Here is a 22,528-nt window from a genome sequence, read left to right on the forward strand (position 1 = left end):
CGCAGGTGGAGGCTTAGCCTTCTATACCACAATGTCAGCTCCTCTATTTCCTCTTTAAAATTAAGTAGATGAGGGGTCAGCAGTGGGTTAAGACTCAGGCTGCAAAACCAGCATCCCATAGCAGAGAACTGGTTCAAGTCCAGGCTCCTCCACTTCTGATCCAGCTCCCTGTTAACACACCTAGAAAAGCAGTTGGAAGATGGCTCAGGTCCTTGGGCCCCTGCACCTACATGTAGTTCCAGACTCCTGACCCAGCCCCCACCAATGCAGTCACATGGGGAGTGAACCAGAGGATGGAAGATTCTCTCTCTCTCTCTCTCCCTTTCAAATAAATAAAATAAATCTTTAAACAAATTATGTAGATAATATAACCATTTACAGAGAAAATACATGGATTGCATATACCTGTATACATACATACGAATACCACTTTTTGTGTCAACAAACATTCAAATTTACCATATGTATACAACTAATCCAACAATGTTTCTACCTGTTGAAAGTAAAAGTACAGTCCCTTCCTCCTATCTCAGGGCAGTGTTTCCTTATATGCTTCCGTCTTTACTCTTCTCTGGAAGAGCACGTTGTTGATTACTCCTCTTTCTCTTTACCTCATCTTTATGGATTCTTCCACCGCTTTTTGAACATACCCAAAAAATAAGAACCCTTTCCTCAATACTACACCATGAACCAGTTAGCAGACTCTCTCCCCTCTCATTTAAGGCCAAACTCCAAAGAAATATTCCAATCAACTGTAACTCACTCCTCAAATCACTCTAGTCTGGAGTTTTGCCACTATCATTGTACTGAACCAGTTCTCATGAAGATCACCCATGTGGCATAGCAGGTAAAGCTGAAGCCTGCTGTGCCAGTATCCCATGTGGGCACCAGTTCTAGTCCTGGCTGCTCCACTCAGATCCAGCTCTCTGCTATGACCTGGGAAAGCAGTAGAAGATGGCCCAAGTCCTTGGACCCCTGCACCCATGTGGGAGACCTGGAAGAAGCTCCTGGATTGGCCCAGCTCTGGCCATTGTGGACGTCTGCGAAGTGAACCTGCAGATGGAAGACATCCTTCTCTCTCTGCCTCTGCCTCTTGGTAACTCTGCCTTTCAAACAAATAAATAAATCTTTACAAACAAAAACAAACAGAAAACTTCCTGTTGCTAAATCCAAGTGATAATTTTATTCCTTATTTTACTTCAGTTCTCAGCACTGTTTAACTCCTTCTTAAAACACTTTCTTCCCCAGCTAGTAAGATATAATACTGTTTTCCATTCATTCATTCTGGCTGCATACTTTGAACCCTTTTCTTTCTTTACTTGCTATTTAATGTTGAAGCCCCTAAAATGTTCAAGATTCTATTATACTGTCACTTCCCATTTTGTAAAAGATTTATTATTTTATTTTATTTTATTTATTTATTTATTTTTGACAGGCAGTGTGGACAGTGAGAGAGAGAGACAGAGAGAAAGGTCTTCCTTTGCCGTTGGTTCACCCTCCAATGGCCACCGCGGCCGGCGCACCGCGCTGATCCGATGGCAGGAGCCAGGAGCCAGGTGCTTTTTCCTGGTCTCCCATGGGGTGCAGGGCCCAAGCACCTGGGCCATCCTCCACTGCACTCCCAGGCCACAGCAGAGGGCTGGCCTGGAAGAGGGGCAACCGGGACAGAATCCGGCGCCCCGACCAGGACTAGAACCCGGTGTGCCGGCGCCGCTAGGCGGAGGATTAGCCTAGTGAGCCGCGGCGCCGGCCCTATTTTTTTATTTGAAAGGCAGAACAACAGAGAGATTTGGAGAGAGAAAGTGATCTTCTATCTGCTGGTTCACTGTTCAAATGGTTAGGCCAGGGCTGGGCCAGGTTGAAGCCAGGAGTCTGAAACACCATTTGGCTCTCCCAAATGGGTGATAGGGCCTCAAGTACTTGGGCCATTTTTTACTGCTTTGCCTGGCACATTAGCAGGCAGCTGAAGCAGAAGTACAGCAGCTGGAACTTATACTGGCACTCTGATATGAGATGCCATTGTCTCAAGCACTGTGCCATAATGTGCCATTGTCTCAAGCTCAAACCACTGTGCCATAATGCCAGCTCCTATCACTTTACACTTTGTATGTAGAACCATCATCTATACCCGTTCCTTCACTGTTACCTAAACATAGCTGAAATATATTGTCTCTATTTCAAGTATGATTCTGAAATAGGTGACTTAACAACTTGTTGCAAAAACTATTCAAATATGATATAGCTCAATCACGCTGGTGATTCCTCTTCTTCCATCAAAGTTTAGCACTTCTTGTGCTGTCCCGTGTCTCATCCATTAGTTGAGTAAGGAAGAAATTTAGAATTACCCTTGATATTTCCTTTTCCCATGCACCCTATTTCTAATCCATCACCTAATTAACCAATTTTACCCCTTATACATTTCTTAAATCTATGTTATCTCCATTGACATACGCCAGTCTATGACGCCATGGTCTCTCCATAAGATAACAGCTATATTATTTTATTTTATTTATTTATTTATTTTTTTGACAGGCAGAGTGGACAGTGAGAGAGAGAGAGAGAGAGAGAAAGGTCTTCCTTTGCCATTGGTTCACCCTCCAATGGCCGCCGCGGCCGGCACACTGTGGCCGGTGCACCGCGCTGATCCGATGGCAGGAGCCAGGAGCCAGGTGCTTTTCCTGGTCTCCCATGGGGTGCAGGGCCCAAGCACCTGGGCCATCCTCCACTGCACTCCCTGGCCACAGCAGAGGGCTGGCCTGGAAGAGGGGCAACCGGGACAGAATCCGGCGCCCCGACCAGGACTGGAACCCGGTGTGCCGGCGCCGCTAGGCGGAGGATTAGCCTAGTGAGCCGCGGCGCCGGCCTACAGCTATATTATTTTTACACATCATTGTATCTGAATCTGTATCTCTTCTCATCCATCCCAAACTAATTCAAAGTGTCTTCAAAAAGTTCATGGAAAATGTGTAGTATGAAAAAACTGGGCATAGGTTTCAATTTTTGGCACCAAAATAAATTTATCTCTACTCCATTTTCTTTTCTTTTTTAAAAAAGATTTATTTTATTGAAAGACAGAGTTACAGAGAAGCGGAGGCAGAGAGAGAGTGAGGTCTTCCATCCACTGGTTCACTCCCTAGATGGCCGAAATGGCCAGAGCTGCGCCCATCTGAATCTAAGAGCTGGGAGCTTCCTCCAGGCCTCCCATGCGAGTGCGAGGGCCCAAGGACTTGGGCCATTCTCTACTGCCTTCCCAGGCCATAGCCAAGAGTTTATAGGAAGTGGAGCAGTCAGGACACAAACCGGCACCCATATGGGATGCCAGCACTGCAGGCAGCGGCTTTACCAGCTGCACCACAGCACCGGCCCCTCTCAACTCCATTTTCTATAAACTTTTAAAGTACTTTAATACATCCACCATCCTCTAGACAGTCATCTGATCATGAAGAGCCTGCTCAAAACACTTTAGTAATTTTCCATTTCTCTGAGGACATAGATCAAAATCCCTGGGTAAAAACTCTGTTGTCTTGGTTCCCACTTTTCCCAATTCTCTTCACCCCTTGTTTAAATTTTTAGACATATTAATTAAGATACCATGCTGCTTCTTTCCCTGTGCTTTGTATAAAATTCTTCTATTTCTTTTCTCTATAGGACTAATTCCTAACTTACCTTTAGGTCCTACTTCACTTACTACCTTCCTTAGGAGGCTCTCCTGATATTTCTGCCTAGCACAGATCTTCCTATCTCATACATTCATGGTCACATTTACCTCTTCTCCACTAAGTGTATCACTTCAATGAGGTTATACTAATTTGGATAATCATTTAATTAATAATGTATTGTACATGTGCGAATGAAAATGTCTATTTTTGTACTCTTAGGACTAACATAATATCCAGTTAGCATTAAGAATTTGTTAAGTACAAGTAAAATTTTGGTAGCTTTTGAAATTCAAAATAACTTATAAAGAATTTATGCATTTGAGGGTATTTAACAAGGAAGGGGACTTTGTGTGAATTTGCCTTTTGCTGCCATTATTGGTCAAAATGTGATCCTCATGAAATTGGGAAGACTCAGGGGTGCCCTACAGGTTAACTAGGGGCAGACAAGGTGGGTGGTTAAAAGACAGGAACAATACCCACCCCAACCCCTGAATCTGTGCTACACTCTCACCAGAACAGTTTTGATTTTTCCTGTGTTATAATTAGAAGTCCATGGAATGTTTTGCTTGAATAAGTGTGCCCTCCTCCTTCTCCCCTTCAGAAAGATTTGAAAGCTACTGAATGAGCTAAATATCAGTGTATGGATTAGAAAACTGAAGCTGATTTTAGAGAAGCAGAATGACCCAAAGCTGCAGAGGACTAACGTAAATCTGTGTCAGATGGGAAAATGGAAAACCCTCAAACACAGCAACATCCCCTGCCTTCTTCTCCTGTCTCATTCTTGCTGTTTCCTTTTGCCTGCTATAACTCTCACAATATTTGCTACATTTTCAAGAAATGGACTTCCCAGGATAACTATGAATATTTCATTGTCTGACTTTGGAAAAGACTCACCTGGCAAGTATGTTTTCTAGGCAATTTTCATTCTTCATTTGCCGGATGGAAATTGAAAAGATTTTTCAATGGTGGAACTCTCCCAAAATAACTGATGGGCTGTAATTCATTTTTTTATTTCTGAAATGATTGGAAAATATTTAACATATATTTAATATTTAATATAATATTAAATTATAATATTAAATATTAATATGTAATATATAAAACAGTTCAATTTTATATAAGCAATTTATCTATGCCAAGAAATCCTATAAGCTGAAAATGAAGTGGAAGCAAAATATATTATTATCCTTACTTTGCAAACACCAGAGGGCAGTAAATACTGTAGAAAAAGTCACAAATGTTTCAAATATTATGTAAATAGATTATACTACAAGTAGTAAAGAAAAGTTAAAATAGGGCCAGCACCTGCAGTGCTGGCATCCCATATGGGGGCCAGTTCGTGTCCCACCTGCTCCTATTCAATCCAGCTCTCTGCTATAGTCTGGGAAAGCAGTAGAAGATGGCACAAGTCCTTGGGCCCCTGCAGCCATGAGGAGACCCTAAAGAAGCTCCTGGCTCCTGGCTTAAGATTGGCCCAGCTCTGGTTTGCCATTTGGGGAGTGAACCAGTGGATGGAAGACCTCTCTCCCTCCCTCTCTCTCTGCCTCTGCCTCTCTGTAACTCTGAAGTTCAAATAAATAAATAAATCTTTAAAAAAAAGAAAGAAAAGTTAAAATAATAAAGTATGTATGAACTTGAAAGAGTCTCTGTCTAAATAGAATATATAAGGTTCTTCAGGATAAGAGAATACATATTCATTGTAATCTACAGTAACATGTTGCCATGAAGGGAATGTGACGGAAATCAGCCAAAAAAAATTCTTTGCTCAGGAATCTTAAAATGATCTGATATCTGTACTATACTAAATCATATGGGTATGTACCATCACCTCACACTCCCCCACTTCCCTCCTTTCATGTCTAGTTCCTCTATCCTTATCTCTTTATTCTGCTTCCATCTTTAGTTTTAGATCTATATCTCTGGACATATATATAATATATATCATTCAAAACAGTGAGGAAAAATTCTTTTTAAAAGATTTTTTAAAAATTATTTGACAGGTAAATTACAAACAGTGAGAGGGAGAGACAGAGAGAAAGGTCTTCCTTCCATTGGTTCATTCCCCAAATGGCCACAATGGCCGGAGCTGTACCAATCCGAAGCCAGAAGCCAGGAGCCAGGAGCCAGGAGCTTCTTCCTGGTCTCCCACGCAGGTGCAGGGGCCCCAGCACCTGGGCCATCCTCCACTGCCTTCCCAGGCCACAGCAGAGAGCTGGATTGAAAGAGGAACAACTGGGACTAGAACCGGCGCCTATATGGGACGCCGGTGCCGCAGTTGGAGGATTAACCTAGTGCGCCACGGCTCTGGCCACAAGGAAAAATTCCTAATATTGCAATAGAAATTGAGAACACCACCAAAACATACTTTCACAGAAGTAACATAATTATCAATGACAAAAATTACACAGACACATGCATACATAATATTTAAACTTTCACGAAAAATGTGCAATGAAAAAATTATGTATAGAGATTTAAAAAATGTATGCATCAAAATAAACTTACTTATCTATTCCACTTTTCTGTGAACTTTTTGAAGTATCCTGTATATTTGGATAAAAAATGTTCAGTTTATAATAGTAATCAAACAATGCACTAAAGGACAAAAACAAAATTATAGTATTCACCATTGTCAAATATATAGCAAAACAGGCACTCTAACCTATTACAAGCAGTAGTATTAAACTGTTACAAGATCCTTCAGGGGCTGGCACTGTCGTGTATCGGGAAAAGCCATCCACACGGATGCTGGTTCAAGACCTGGCTGCTCCACTTCCAATCCAGCTCTCTACTATGGCCTGGGAAGCAGAAAGACCTCTCTCTCTGCCTCTCCTTCTCTCTCTGTGTAACTCTGACTTTCAAGTAAATAAATAAATCTCTTAAAAATAAAAGATCCTTCAGAAAATAATGTGAATTTTCTATTCTGCCCAATTTATTCATTCATTTGTTTATTAGTAGTATAGGCACAAGGTTTCTTCTTATAGGCAATGGCTTGTGATCCATTGGTAGCATTATTTATTTTGATATTTTACTTCCTGAGTTGGACATGAGGAGTCCCTTCAGGCTAGCCTGAATGTACTTTTGAATATTACTATTATTATCATTATTCTACTATAAGTATTTCTTTACTTTGTAGAACCATAAAATGTCCCTGGATCATTTAATACTTTTTCTTTTACTGGAAAACCTTGGAGAATTCCAATCCAATTCTACCAGTTCTTTTATTTCTAACCTTGCTATATTTAATGTTTCATCTTCCTTCTCCAAAAGTGAAAATCCTGGCTTCAGGCATATTCACTGTCTTTCCTCATTTACTCAATCAGGCAATCCACAGGAATTATTTTCAGAATTGCTACATACCTACTACTGAGAGATGTACTCCTACCAAGCAGAGTAAAGTTCAGTTTATAGATCTCCTTGTCTTTAGAATAAAGATGTATGTCCAAGTACAATGCTTAAAAGTTCATTGGTTTAAAAATAATTTTAAAAAGTTGCTTGGTTAGTGCTTTTATCTCCTTATGTATCGTTATGTTACTTGAAAAGGTTTTTTGTGTGTGTGCTTGTGAACATAATATTTTTTTTGAATTTAACTACTGGAAAAACTTGATTTTTAGGTCTTTATGTACTGATACTTATTAATGCATTATAATTTAATTACAAATTAGAAAAACTTCCATTTAGAATCAGTATCATTAAAATGTCTATACTACCTAAAGCAATCTAGATATATTCGATGCAATCCCCATCAACAATACTAATGACATTTTTACAGAATTAGAAAAAACAACCCAAAATTCATATGGAATCACAAACAACCCAGAGTAACCAAGATGATCATGAGCAAGAAAAATCAAACTTGGAGTTATCAAAATACCTGACTTCAAAGCTTACTACCAAGCTCTAATAATTAAAATGGCATGGTACTAGCATAAAAACTGACATAGATCCATGGAACAGAACACAGAGCCCAGAAATTAATCCACATACATGCAGCCAACTGAATTTGGACAAAAGTGCTCAGACCATAAAATGGAGTAAGGATAATCTCTTCAACAAATGGTGCTGGGAAAACCAGGTGTTTGTACACATACACACATATGTATAGAAGAATGGAAGTAGATACTACCTGTCACCGTATACAAAAATTAACTCAACATGGATCAAAGACTTAAATTTAAGACCTAAGACTATGATGCTGCTGGAAGAAACTGTAGGGGAAACACTCCACGACATTGGTGTAGGGGATGACTTCTTGGACAAGACTCCCGATGAGCAGGTGACAAATGCAAAACGGAACAAATGGAGTTTTATCAAACTCACAAGCTTCTGTACAGCAAAGGAAATGATCAATACCATGAAGAAATATGCAACAGAATAGGAAAAATATTTGCAAGCTACCTATCCAACGAAGAATTACTATCCAGAATATATCAGTAACTTAAAAAACTCAATAAAAACCAACAAATCCAGGTAAGAAATGAACAAAGGACCTCAATAGACAGTTCTCAAAAGAAGAAATACAAATGGCCAACAAATATATGAGTAAATGCTCAACATCACTAGCCGTCAGGAAAATGCAAATCAAAACCACAATGAGATATCACTTCACCATCTCAGAATGGCTAAAATCCAAAAGACAGAGAGTAACAAATACTGAAAAGAATGTGGAGAAAGGGAAATATTTATACACTGTTCATGGGAATGGAATTAGTAAGCCATTATGAAAACAGTATGGGGATTTCTTAAAAAACTAGAAATTGACTTGCCATATGATCCAGCAATCCCACTACTGGATATATACTCAAAAGACATGAAAATGTTGTATCAAAGTGAAATCTATACCACCATGTTCATAGCAGCACTGTTTAAATAGCCCAAATTTTGGCCAGCGCCGCGGCTCAATAGGCTAATCCTCTGTCTGTGGCACCAGCACCCAGGGATCTAGTCCCGGTTGGGGCGAAGGATTCTGTCCCGGTTGCCCCTCTTCCAGGCCAGCTCTCTGCTGTGGCCAGGGAGTGCAGTGGAGGATGGCCCAAGTGCTTGATCCCTGCACCTGCATGGGAGACCAGGAGGAAGCACCTGGCTCCTGGCTTCAGATCGGTGCAGCACGCCAGCCACAGCAGCCATTTTTGGGGTGAACCAACGGAAAAGGATGACCTTTCTCTCTGTCTCTCTGTCTCTGTCTAACTCTGCCTATCAAAAAAAAAATAGCCCAAATTTAGAGTAAACCAAGATGTCCACAATCAGATAAAAAAAATAAAGATATGGGGCCAACACTGTGGCTCAGGTGGTTAATGCCCTGGCCTGAAGCGCCGGCATCCCATATGGGCACTGGTTTGAGTCCCGGCTGCTCCACTTCCAATCCAGCTTTCTGCTATGGCCTGGAAAACAGTAGAAGATTGCCCAAGTCCTTGAGCCCCTGCCCCGGCATGGGAGACCTGAAAGAAGCTCCTGGTTCCTGGCTTTAGATTGGTGCACTTCTAGCTGTTGCAGCCAATTGGGGAGTCAACCATCGGATGGAAGACCTCCTTCTCTCTCTCTCACTGCCTCTCCTCTCTCTGTGTAACTCTGTCTTTCAAATAAATACATAAGTCTTAAAAAAAAAAATGAAAGAAAGAAAGAAAAAGAAAGGCCAGCTGGCACCCCGGGTTCTAGTCCCAGTTGGGGCGAAGGATTCTGTCCCAGTTGCCACTCTCCAGCCCAGCTCTCTGCTGTGGCCCGGGAGTGCAGTGGAGGATGGCCCAAGTGCTTGGGCTCTGCATCCACATGGGAGACCAGGAGGAAGCACCTGGCTCCTGGCTTCGGATCGGCGCAGCGGCCATTTGGTGGGTGAACCAACAGAAGGAAGATCTTTCTCTCTGTCTCTCTGTTTAACTCTGCCTGTCAAAAAAAAAAAAAAAAAAGAATGCCATACTATTATAGTTTAATGATATGTGATTACTTTTAAATTTACTATATAAGGGTGATATATTCATGTTTCCATTAAAATTTGTATTTATAGCTGTTGGCTAAATTCCCACTAAACTATGGTTGTTTTCCTTTTTACTTGTTAAATTTCTTATCTAGTGAAACCTTTTTGCTGTAATATAATTTTAACATGTGCTATATCAAAAACTATAAAAAGATAGAAAGAAGGAAAGGAAAGAAAGAAAAAAGGAAAGAGAGAGAGAAAAGAAAGGGAGAGAGAGGGGAAATGGAAGAGATGGTGGGAGGGAAACAAGGGGAGGGAGGGAGGAAAGGAAAATGGGAATACCATTATATTCTTAGAATTGTAGCTACGAACTCTATTGAATCTGTTAAAAACTAAAACCTCCATTTATTTAGTTTCATAATGTTTACTTTTTTTCTAGAAAGAAGAGTACCAGGTAGCCCTAAGTGGAAAATAAATATCCATGAGTTTACACGATATAAATGATTGCATAAATGAACTGAGGATAAGAGGCAAATTTTCCATGTAAAAAAAGTCCAAATAATTTATGTAGTTACTTTGTCTTTGATGAGTTGCAGCATAAACCTCCAATTCCTTAAGTGTGCACTACGTCTTGTGTCTTCCTTCCAAAAATACAGAATGAAGAGGAGGTTAAAAGAGTGTACAGTTAAGAAATCTACAAAATACTACCTTAGCTCAGTGATCAAAGTCAACAGCAATGGTAATTTCTCCTGTCGAGGGTAATGACTCTAAATAAACCGCCCTAGTCTGCTTAAATAAATCACCCTAATCTAACCATGACAGAGCCATCAATCATACCTCGATTGAATGACATTGCACAAAATACATGAAAAGTATTCCTCACAATGGCTGAAGTCATTAAAAACTAGAGAAAGTCTGAGGAACTGTCACAGTGTACAAAACAATTGCAGGTAATATGGTATCCTGGATGGGATATTAGAACACAATAAGATATTGGGTGAAAAGTAAGGAATTCCAAATAAGTATAAACTTTACTTAAGGATAACATACCAATTTTGGTTCATTCATTGTTTAATTAGTTTAAGATATGTTAATAAGAGGGGAAACTGGCTGTGGGATATCAGAGGAACTCTCCTTGCTATCCCTGACATTTTCATTAATAAAGCTGAAACTGTTATAAAGCAAAAATTTTATTTTAGAATTCAATGTAAAGTAATTCGAAGATGTAAGACATATGATGAGAAAAACTTGGATCATATGTTCCACCTCTTTTACATAAATACCTATTTTTTAAATGTTTTAGCAACTTCTTATGCTTTTCTCTCTCTATTTCTCCCTCTTTTCCCTCCCTTTTCCTTTTTTTTTAAACTTTTATTTAATGAATATAAATTTCCAAAGTACAGCTTATGGATTACAATGGCTTGCCCCCCATAACGTCCTTCCCACCCGCAACCCTCCCCTTTCCCACTCCCTCTCCCCTTCCATTCACATCAAGATTCATTTTCGTTTATCTTTATATACAGAAGATAAGTTTAGCATACATTAAGTAAAGATTTCAACAGTTTGCTCCCACACAGAAACATAAAGTGAAAAATACTGTTTGAGTACTAGTTATAGCATTAAATCTCAATGTACAGCACACTAAGGACAGAGATCCTACATGAGGAGTAAGTGCACCGTGACTCCTGTTGTTGACTTAACAAATTGACACTCTTGTTTATGGCCTCAGTAATCACCCTAGGCTCTTGCCATGAGCTGCCAAGGCTATGGAAGCCCCCTGAGTTCACTGACTATGATAATTTTTGACAAAACCATGGTCAAAGTGGAAGTTCTCTCCTCCCTTCAGAGAAAGGTACATCCTTCTTTGATGACCTGTTCTTTCCACTGGGATCTCACTCGCGGAGATCTTTCATTTAGTTTTTTTTTTTCTTTTTTTTTTCCCCCAGAGTGTCTTGGCTTTCCATGCCTGAAATACTCTCATGGGCTTTTCAGCCAGATCCGTATGCCTTAAGGGCGGAAGCCAGACAGCTACTTTTTTTTTTTTTTTTTTGACAGGCAGAGTGGACAGTGAGAGAGAGAGAGACAGAGAGAAAGGTCTTCCTTTGCCATTGGTTCACCCTCCAATGGCCGCCGGGGCCAGCGCGCTGCCGTCGGCACACCGCGCTGATCCGATGGCAGGAGCCAGGTACTTATCCTGGTCTCCCATGGGGTGCAGGGCCCAAGGACTTGGGCCATCCTCCACTGTACTCCCTGGCCACAGCAGAGAGCTGGCCTGGAAGAGAGGCAACCAGGACAGAATCCGGTGCCCCAACCGGGACTAGAACCCGGTGTGCTGGCACCGCAAGGTGGAGGATTAGCCTAGTGAGCCGCAGCGCTGGCCAAGACAGCTACATCTTATAAACTTCTCATCAACTAAAATCCTACCAAGACTTGCAGAAGTGAAATAGGCACTGGAAATAGTAACAAATCATACCAAAGTTGGAGTACCAGTTTGAACTCTGATGATTCATCAGCTCAGTAGGATTGACCTTGGGAGAGGAGCTGTCTCTGAAAACCTTACACTTGCTCTATATCACAATCCTTTACTTTTTTTCTACTTTTGCCTATGCAATTAGTCTGTTACCCATGTCACTGTATGTACATAATATTCACCCCTCTTGACAAGAGCTCTCTGTATCTAAATTGTTATACATGGATCTTCTGCTTTTCCTTGGTCTTTTGCTTCTCTGATTGTCATTACTAAGAGATGCTGAGACAGTGGAAGAGATGGAGAGAGTAGATGCAATGTAGTTGTGTTTACTGCCCACAACCTCCTTGGACTGTGTGAGAGATGCTGGAGAAGGGAGTCATTAGAACCACAGCATGCGGGCCAGCACTGTGGTATATATGGTAAAGCCACCACCTGTGGTGCCAACATATCATATGGGTGTGTAGACCTAACTGTTCAAATTCCCATCCAGCTCTCTGCTATGGCCTGGGAAAGCAGTGGAAGATGATCCATGATCCAAGTGCTTGGGCCCCAGCACCCATGTGGGAGACTGGTAAGAAGCTCTTGGCTCCTGCATTGCAGCCATTTTGGGAGTGAACCAGAGGATGAAAGACTTTTCTTTCTTGGCGATGGCACAGTGGTGTAGCAAGCAAAGCTGCCACCTGCAGTATCAGCATCCCTTATGGGCACCGGTTTGAGTCCCAGCTGTTCCACTTCCATTCCAGCTCTCTGCTATGGCCTGGGGAAGCAGTAGAAGGTGGCTCAAGTCTTTGAGCCCTTGCACTCCCGTGGGAGACCTGGAAGAAGCTGCTGGCTCCTGGCTTCTAGGTTTGGAGACTGAACATCAAGACTGGGTTGCTCCATTAGCTTAACTTCTAGTGAGGGCTTCATTGTAATGGCATCATGGTGAGAACATGGATGAGCGGGATCAAAGCCAGAGAATGAAGAGTAGGTCAAGCTCTCTTATAACTCCCTCTTAAGGGGGCTGAGATAACTACATGAATCCCTTCTGAAGGAAACACCCCAGTGATCTAATCACCTTCCACTAGGCCCCATCTTGAAAGGTTCCACCACCTCCGCATCACCACACTGAGGACCAAGCCTCTAGGAGAACAAACCATATTCAAACCACAGAATTTTCTTTTACTCAATAATAAGTCACTGAGATTCTGACTGTTATTTGTCAGAGAAGTAAATATTCCATGATTAAGGTCATGACTAATCTGTGTATGTCTTTTTCTTTTCTTCTTCTTCTTCTTCTTTTTTTTTTTTTTTTGTTGTGCTTGCTTACAAATACCTAGCATAAGGGAGAAAGGGAACTAAAAAAAGATGTGATTAACAAGCTCCTCCTTAAAATATCAGATTACAAACCACATCTGGCTCAGTTATAAACAGGGGAGTCAAAGGTGGTCTGGATGCTTTATATCTTTGGTGAAAACCATGTAGTCCCTGAGTGGAACTCCCAAAAGAAGATGTAATTAGAAGGATTAAACCAGAGATATAACCATGGAGGCAATAATTTCACTCTTTGTACTACAGGTTGAAATTACATAGAAATTAGGCACTTTGAAAATAGGCTATATTCTTAAACATATTTTATAAAAGGTCTGACAAATTTTTGTGGACTTACATTTTATACTTGCACTAACTTAAAGCTATGTTGTTTCAATTAGGTTGGTTTTCTATTTAACCCAAGTTTTAAGGACTTTCATGGAATTTTAGAAAAGTTTTATGTTTTAAGGAAATATGAATTGTCCAACTGCATATTTGAACCCAAGCATTGAATTATCTTGCAGTTGCAGCCTATCATTACTTAGAAGCTTTTATTTCATTGTTACAGCACTGAAAGTCACCTGAATATAGCTTCATGGAGAATGTTAACTAATGTGTGAGTCCATTTGGTCTTAAAAGCTACTTCCATTGCTCAGTCAAAATTTGTGTTGATTTTTAAAAAATCTTTATTTATTTGAAAGGCAATGCTACCTAGACAGGGTTAGAGAGAGAGACAGAGAGAGAGACAGAGAGAGAGAGGGAGATATCTTGCATCTGCTGATTCACTCCCCAAATGCCTGCAGTGGCCAGGGCAGGACCAGGCTAAAGCCAAGAGACAGGAGCTTCATCTGGATTTCCCACATTGGTAGAAGGGCCCCAAGGATTTGGGCCATCTTCCACTGATTTTCCAGGTGCATTAGCAGGGAGTTGGATGGGAAGTGGAACAGTCAGGACTTGAACTGGTGCTCTTATGGGATGCTAGAATTGCAGGAGTTGGCTTAGCCCACTCTGCCACAATGCCAGTCCCTGTATAGACATATTTATTCATCAGGTAGTTGCTTTTAAAGTTCAGAAATCTTTGGGTCTACCCCATAAATTACTAGAAGTATTATAGCCTAATAAAAATAAATCCTTTCATAAAAATTACAGGAATTAATATACACTTAACAATAAAGAGCTCCATTTTCTCTAAAACTCTACCACTTTAACTATAGAAAGCTTCAACAAAAAATAAATACAATGAAAACAGCATCCTGTGGTTTAATATTTGGACAAATAAAAACATGTCACTACATTTAATCCACCAAAAACTCGAGGTAGGAATTATATCCTCTATTATATATATAAGGAAACCGAGACTGAGAGAAGTTCATAGACTCAGAAAATATCACACAGTTAAAATGTCAGAGAGCTATGGTATGAACTATGGTCTATCAGGGTCAGAACTGTGTTGCAGAGGGTTAAGCTGCTGTCTATAGTGCTGGCATCTCATATGGGCTGCTCTACTTCTGATCCAGCTCCCTGCAAATGTGCTTGGGAGGGCAGGGGAGGATGGCCCAAATGTTTGGGCCCCTGCACCCAAGTAGGAGACCCGGAAGAAGTGCCTGGCTCCTGGCTTTGGATTGGCCCAGCTCTGGCTGCTGCTGCCACTTGGCAGCAGATGGAGGACCTCTCTCTCTCTCTGCCTCTGCTTTTGCCTCTCTGTAACTCTGCCTTTCAAATAAATAAATTTAAATTGCATTTAAAAGATATATTTGAGAGTTACAGAGAGAGACAGACAGACAGAGAGAGATCTTCCATCTGCTGATTCCTTCCACAAATGGCTTCAATGGCCATGGCTAAGGCAGGCCGAAGCTTGGGGCCTGGAACTCCCTCTGAGTCTTCCACATGGATGACAGGGACCCAATTTCTCAGACCATCTTATGATGCTTTCTCAGGCACATTAACTGGGAGTTAGATTGGAAGTGGAGCAGCCAGAATTAGAATTAGTGTTCATATGGGATACCAGGGTTGCAGGTGATGCCTTAACTCACTGTGCCATGATGCTGGTCCCCAATGCACATGCTTATTTGAATTTTACAACAACTTGAGGAGATGGCTGGAACAAGTCAGATATGTAATATTCACAGAGAAGGGATCTGGGGTCAAAGAAGCCAAGTTACCTATCTATGGTTATTGTGCTGCCTACCTTATTAGGCAACAGACACAAGAATAGAATGCAGGTTTTCTGACTCCTAGTACAAAGCCCATACATTAGCATATACTGTTTCAGAACGTGGGCTACAGTGATGTTGAAAATATCTGGGATAAGTGACAAGTTTACAGGTAAAACAGATGAATGAAAATGACAAGTAGTCACAAAGAAAGAATCTTATCCTAGTGGTTAAAGTTTTGATGATATGTAGAGAAACTGAGAAAGGAAACTGATCCAGACCACAGACAGGAGGTGCCATATTTTTTAAATTCCAGGAGAGAAAGTATTAACTAGAAAGATGCCTTTTCTGGCTTCCAGAATTTAGCTCATAAACTAAAGCTCTTCACAGTGAGTTAAGTATACTGATTATATCAGGCTGCTATAATTAAAAAAAAAAAACACATGCAGATGTTGTTCAGTGCATATATTTCACTACCATACAGCTCAGACTTTTCCCCACATGTTATATTGTGACAGCCCTAAATGGTCTTTCCTATAACAAATTCATATCTTTACATAGAGAGTCAGCAAGCAAGTATTTGAAGCTGCAGTCCACAGTTTATTTTCTAAAATATTGCCATTTTTATCTTTATGACTGTGTGTAATCACTGAAGTATTTTTGCATGCTATGCTTAGTATAAGACACAAAGATAAGTCTTTGTCTTTGACAAAAGGTAAGTCAAAAAAGTGCTATCAGGGGCCTGCATCATGGCACAGCGGCTTAACATCCTGGCCTGAAGTGCTGGCATCCCACATGGGCACCGGTTCTAGTCCTGGCTGCTCCACTTCTGATCCAGCTCTCTGTTGTGGCCTGGGAAAGCAGTAGAAGACGGCCCAAGTCCTAGGGCCCCTGCACCCACGTGGGAGACCCAGAAGAAGCTCCTGGCTCTGGATCGGCACAGTTCCGGCCATTGCAGCCATCTGTGGCGTGAACCAGCAGATGGAAGACCTCTCTCTCTGTCTCTACCTCTTTCTGTAACTCTGTCTTTCAAATAAATAAAACAAATCTTTAAAAAAGAAAGTCCTATCAGGTGCTTGTAATAATTCAAATGAAGGCTAAATAGTTTGGAAGGCTAAAAATAAAAAATGACTTTGGGGCCCCAAAATAGTATTAGACTCTGTTCAATTTAATGAAACGACAGGATTTCGTTATTCAGAACACAATTCTGGATATGTATGGTTGACGATTCTGTGCAAAGAGGCAGGGAGTAACAATGAAGGAAATGGACAGATCCTAAAATTATGAACGGAACGCAGCATGAACTACTTCATGATACAAACACAGAAAATATTCCTCAAGAAGCAAAAAGTGGTGGAAAAGATACAGACTTCTATCCAAAGAACACAACTGGTTTTCCACTTTGTTAAAGTGTAGAAGAAGCAGATAAAATATAAGCCCCTCAGCGTCAAAATATTCCATTGAATTTTGAACAAAATCAACACGTAATGTCTTCCTTTTAAGGTAGCTAGGTAGACATTTGCTTTTGTGTGTAAGAAGGGTTGAAAAAAATGAGAATTTTTTTTAAAAAAATTTTTGTTTGATGGATTGAGGAACCAGCCTTGAATCCACTTATAGTAATTATATGGACTCTATTGTGCATTAACTTAAATATAGTTACACCTGTAAAAAACAATTCCAAACTACATCGAGTAAGAAACTGCTTATAGTCTCCAACCTCTTGGCCAGAATTGATATATTCCTGATATTTAAGTTAGAGATATCACGGTATAGAAACAAAAAAAGTGATTTCCAGTTCCTCAGTTAACCATGACCATACAGAAGACACTTCTCCCTAAACCTGTCTCCTCATCTATAAAAGCTGATTCAGTATACAAAGTAAATAGAATAGAAAAGAAACAAGTAGGAGCAGGGCGATGAGGAAAGGTGATGGTCTCTGGGCACCTCACTTCAGCCACTCCCTGCTCAGCACTCTCAAGGCTGTGGGCGCAGACCGCTACCTCGGACCGCGCACCCTGCTCCAGGTTGGAGTTGTGGAGACCCAAAGCAGCACGGGCTCCTTTAGGAGCGGAGGAAAGCATTAACACTCCGTATGCCAAGCCTTTGTAGCGTGCTCCTCACACCATCCTCCAGGAGGTGAGTGCTGTTGTCACTGGACGACCTGGAAACTGCAGCTGATGGGAACTTGCCCAACACGCTCCAACTTTAAAGCTGGCAGAGGCTGACTTGGAAATCGGGGCACAGGTGTGACCTTTCCTCACCTGTAGAAGAGAGCTTGTCCTTTGTCAAGGAAGCCGGTAGCGCCCAGGGGCCCGAGGGCGGGGAGGGGTTGTCGGAACCTCGGAGACCCCGGCGGCCACGAGCCCGCCTCAAAGGGGGAGGGGGCGCTTTAAGGGCGGGGAACTTTTTCCTCCCCCGACAAAAAGTAACTCCCGAAGCGGGAGGGGTTCTCTCCGAGGGGCACTCGCGGTGAGCTGGAGCCTAGCGATGGGTAAGGACCCAGCCAGCCGGGTTTCTGAGGAGGAGGAAGAGGAGGGTTCAGAGGGTAGGGGGGCGGAAGCCCCAGTGAGCACCGAGTCCTGGCCCAGGGTCGACCTGGAGGAATGGGAGTGGCGGAGCCTGTTGAGAACTGAGGTGGCCGGTCAGGGGAGCCGGAGGCGGCGGGTCCCGCGGGGTCCGCCCCGGAGGAGCGACGGGAGGCGGGCCTCGGGGTGGCTCCGGAGGCGGCGGACCGGAGTCGGCGAGCTCCGACGGCCCCAGCGGAGAGGAGGCGGCGGGCGTAGAGCCCGGGTCGCCGAGGGGCGGGGAGACGGCGGTCCGCGAGGGTGGGGCGCCGGCGGCCCAGGAGGACTGGAGGCGGGCAGAGGGGCGGAGAGAGAGGGAAGGAGCGCTCGGGAAAGGCCCGCAACGGGAGGTCAGTAGTGGAAAGAGCCCGGGCCGGCGCAGCCAGGGGGAGAAGCAGGGCAAGCTCCGGGACGGGTACTGGGAGGCCTACTGGGAAAGGGGCAGGGAGCGCTACCGGCAGAAGAAATCGAAGCGCAGGCCCAAGGGCGCGGGGCAGGTGCAGGTGCAGGGGGGCAAGGTCGAGTGGAAGTACCAGCTGGAGAGGAAGTCCAACTGGCTGCAGAGCACGGGATTCGTGGAGTCTGTGGAGGAGGACAAGTCCTCGCCCTGCAGGGAGAGTCCCGACATCTTCAAGGTCCGGGTGTCGGACGCGCAGTTCCGGCAGCCGGCAATCAGATTCAGTACCTGCCCCACGCCTTCTCGTCGCCTGTCGCAGCGGCCGGTTGGGAGCTGCCTCTCCGGCCTCAGCGTCATGAAGGAGCTAGCGAAGATGGGTGACCCGAACCTCCTGGGGATGGTGCAGGAGGAAGGTAAGGAGCCCGCCGGCGGGAGGGCGGGGCTGCGCGCGTGGACTCCGCCGTCCCCAGCGCTGAGCCCCGGGGGACGTTGGTGGACCTGCGGCCAGCGCCGGGGACGTTCGCGGCGTGGCGTCCCCGCGCGAGACGGGAACCGCAGCGTAGACCGCCTCTGACTTGAATGTGCCTGGGATGGGTTTAGCTCCCACGATTTGCTTTGCCGCTCCCACGCGCCTAGTACCTGCGTTCTGTGACTCCCTCGAGTCGGGGACACCCTCCTTGCTCCCTTGTGTGCTGCAGGACAGCTGAGTACTTAGGAGAGGCCAGGCTAGCGCGCTGGGCACGTGTGCTGTGGTGCTCGGCCCCTGAACACCACCCCAAAGCAGAAAGGGTCTCCCAAAGGGAGCCGCGCGGTAAAGATCAGGACCGCGATCCCACGTGCCACGGAACTGGCCCTCACTCCTTTAGCCTCTCTGCGGATTACTGATAGTGCTTTCAGATGCTTGTTAATCATGCGAGGGCTGACTTTAAGATCTATCAGTTTAAGATGCTCATGCACTTGGAAACGGTGCTGCTTTTACAGGTCAGCTTTAACTGGACCTGTAGTGGCCTTGAAAGACATTTGTCTGTTGCTTGCTGAAGACTTTGCTCAGATCTGTGTTCTGTGGTATCTCTTTCGTAGACACATTTTCCTAAAAATGCACGTTTTTCAGTGGCCTTCTGTTGGAACTCGGTTGTTTCAATGACTATTTTCATGTCTTTAGTTTTAGTTTGAAGTCCAGAAACGATTTGTTAAAGGGATAAACAGTCTGAGCATGCTCTTACTATTCAGTCTTCAGTGGCACCAAGAAATAGTTGTGTTATTGCATACTTTTCCTCTTTTTAAGCAGCTTCCCTGAGACAAAATCTTCACATCATAAAATCCACCTTTAAATTGTAGCTTCCTGTTTCAGTATATTTGCAGTTTTGCAACCATCACCATAAAGTAATTTTAGAAAATTTTGTCACCCCAAATAGAAGACTCTTAAGGCAGCCACTCCCCATCCTTCCCACCCTTAGCTCCAGGCACTCCCTAATCTATTACTGTTTCTGTAGATTTGCCTATTCTAGACACTTCAAGTAAATTGAATCATGCAACATGTGGTTTGTAGTAACTGCTTTTTTCTCTTAGCCTGTAGATTTTTGAAGTTCATTCATTGGAGTTTGTAATAGTGTCTTTCAATTGCCAAGTAACTTTCCCACTGTAGAGATATACCACAGCTTATCCATTCATCAGTTGCTGGACATTTAGGTTATTTCCACATTTTAGATAACTATGAGTAATGCTGCTGTGAACATTCATATCAAATTCTTGTGTCAACATATGTTTTCTTTCTTAAGATCGATTTATTTATTTGAAAGTCAGAGTTACATACATAGAGAGAGACAGAGAGGCAGAGAGAGGGAGGCCTTCCATCTGCTGGTTAGTTGACCTCAATGTCCAGAGCTGCACTGATCCAAAGTCAGGAGCCAGGAGTTTCCTCCAGGTCTCCCACGTGGGTGCAGGGGCCCAAGGACTTGGACCATCTGCTTTCCCAGGCCAAAGCAGAGAGCTGGATCAGAAATGGAGCAGGCAGGACCTAGAACCAGTGCCCATATGGGATGCTGGCACTGCAGGCTGTGGCTTTATCTGCTGCACCACAGCGCCATCCCCATCAACATATGTTTTCATTTTTCTTAGGTTATACTTAAGAACGAAATTGGTAGATTGTGTGGTAGCCCTGTATTGCACATTTTGTGAAAGTGCCAACCTACTTTCCAACTGTCGGTATTTACATTTCCACCAATAATGGAAAAGAGTTCCCATCTCTCTACATCCTCACTAACAGTTGTTTTGTCTGCCTTTTTTTTTTAGTATAGCCATCCTAGTAGTTGTGAAAGCGTGTCTCTAAGTGACTTTGGTTTGCATTTCCTTGGTGACTAATATGTCAAGTATTTTCGTGTATTATTGGGTGTTTATTTATCCACTTTGGAGAAATGTCTATTCAAGTGCTCTGTTTTAATTTTTCTACAATTGATTTATAATAACTCTCTCTGTTCCATATTCTGATCCACTATAGACATATAGTTTGCAGATATTTTCACCTTTTCTGTGGGTTTTCTTCCCTTGTTCTTCATGGCATGACTCTATGCACATTCCCCCTTTTGAAATAAAAAAAAAATTTGAAGAGAGAAGGAAATAACTTTGACTAATGCCTGCTGAATGATGTAGTAAATGTGCATTAATGCCTTTGTATTCACCAGATATGCATTCCAAGCTGTCTAGTGGATTCCTGAAGCCACGGATAATACCGAACCTCATATACACTATGTTTTTTCCTATACATTCATACCCATGCTACAGATTAATTTATAAATTAGACAATCAGGGGACAGCATTGTGGCATAGCAGCTAAGCTGCCACCTGCAATGTTGGCATCTCAAATTGGAGTGCTCCTCCTCCTTCTCCTTCTCCTTCTCCTCCTCCTCCCCCTCCTCCTCCCCCTCCTCCTTCCCCTCCTCCTCCTCCTCCCTCTTCTTCTTTTCCTGATGACTTTTTTTTTGTAATTTCAATAACCTGAAAATCTAAATTTGTATATTTAAAGCACTCAGTAATTCCTTATAATCACTTCTGAGGTAAAACTATGAAAGATAGAGATACATATTTTTCATTGAAGGAAGAGTAGAAATGAAGATGTATACTAAATAATGTTCTCTGCATGGATTTCAAGTGTTTTTCTGCACCAAAATAAACATATTTTAATTCATGCTTTCATGAACTTTGGAGTACCCTCTTGTGTTACCAAAGTCACATTTGAAGATTAAATGACAGAGTTAAACAGTTGATTCACTTGTAATAAGATTTCTTTTCATAGATATCTTAACTTGTAGACAAATTAATGAACGGTTTCTAGGTTTTATTACATTGTTTTTAAGTCTGTTTTCTTCACAATGGAACACATAAGCAATACATGACCTCAATTGTTTATTTTCTTTCTTTTTTTTTTTTTTGACAGGCAGAGTGGACAGTGAGAGAGACAATTGTTTATTATTCTCTACTAATTTTAAAATTGAAATTTTAAGGGTTAAATGTAATAGAACACTTAAAAGGCTACAAAAACAAACATTACTAGTAAAATAGTTTTGCTGAAATTGAACTATTGACTGGTTAACATTTAAGGAAATTCATATTTGAAATATTCATTCTTTAGCTGATTTATGATACAGTCACCATTGGAAAAGAAAGTCTAGGAGTTTAGCTTTGGAAAAGGCAGTTTAAATATTGAATGTTTAAGTTGCCTACATCTTAACAATTACATTAAGCACTGTGTTTGACGAAAAATCACCTGCTTTTTAGAAATGTGGATCTTTATTTTCATATAAAATCACAGGCCATGTAATGACAGAGACCTGAGAAACACATTGCTAGGTGTTTTTGTCGTGCTAACATAAGAGTGTCCTTAAAAAAACAAGTGGTATAGCCTTCTACACACCTAGACTACATTATGATCTTAGGGGACCACAATTATATATGTGGTCTCTCATCGACTGAAATATCAATATATGTCATGTGACTGTACTTAAATTTAATTTTATGCTGCTGGTAGATGTTGTAAGCTGAGAAGACCATCTGGTAAATACAAGGGCTATTTTTGGGTTCTGGGTTT

General features: G+C 42.3%; 2 protein-coding genes across 2 annotated transcripts in view; one reads left to right on the top strand and one right to left on the bottom strand.

Moving 5' to 3' along the window:
- The window catches only part of LOC149127802 (centromere protein U-like), a 108,398-nt gene that overhangs the window by 17,601 nt on the left and 68,269 nt on the right, over window positions 1-22,528 (bottom strand). The window lies entirely within an intron of this gene.
- The window catches only part of LOC127488962 (uncharacterized), a 67,581-nt gene continuing 63,023 nt past the window's right edge, over window positions 17,971-22,528 (top strand). Inside the window, exons 1-2 of the mRNA XM_089326833.1 lie at window positions 17,971-18,028; window positions 18,111-18,857. Of these exons, the coding sequence (XP_089182959.1) occupies window positions 17,971-18,028; window positions 18,111-18,857 (805 nt within the window). The remainder of the gene's footprint in view (window positions 18,029-18,110; window positions 18,858-22,528) is intronic.

This window comes from Oryctolagus cuniculus, chromosome 2 (assembly GCF_051225735.1).
Source record: "Oryctolagus cuniculus isolate XC-2025 breed Fujian yellow rabbit chromosome 2, ASM5122573v1, whole genome shotgun sequence".
NCBI lineage: Eukaryota > Metazoa > Chordata > Mammalia > Lagomorpha > Leporidae > Oryctolagus > Oryctolagus cuniculus.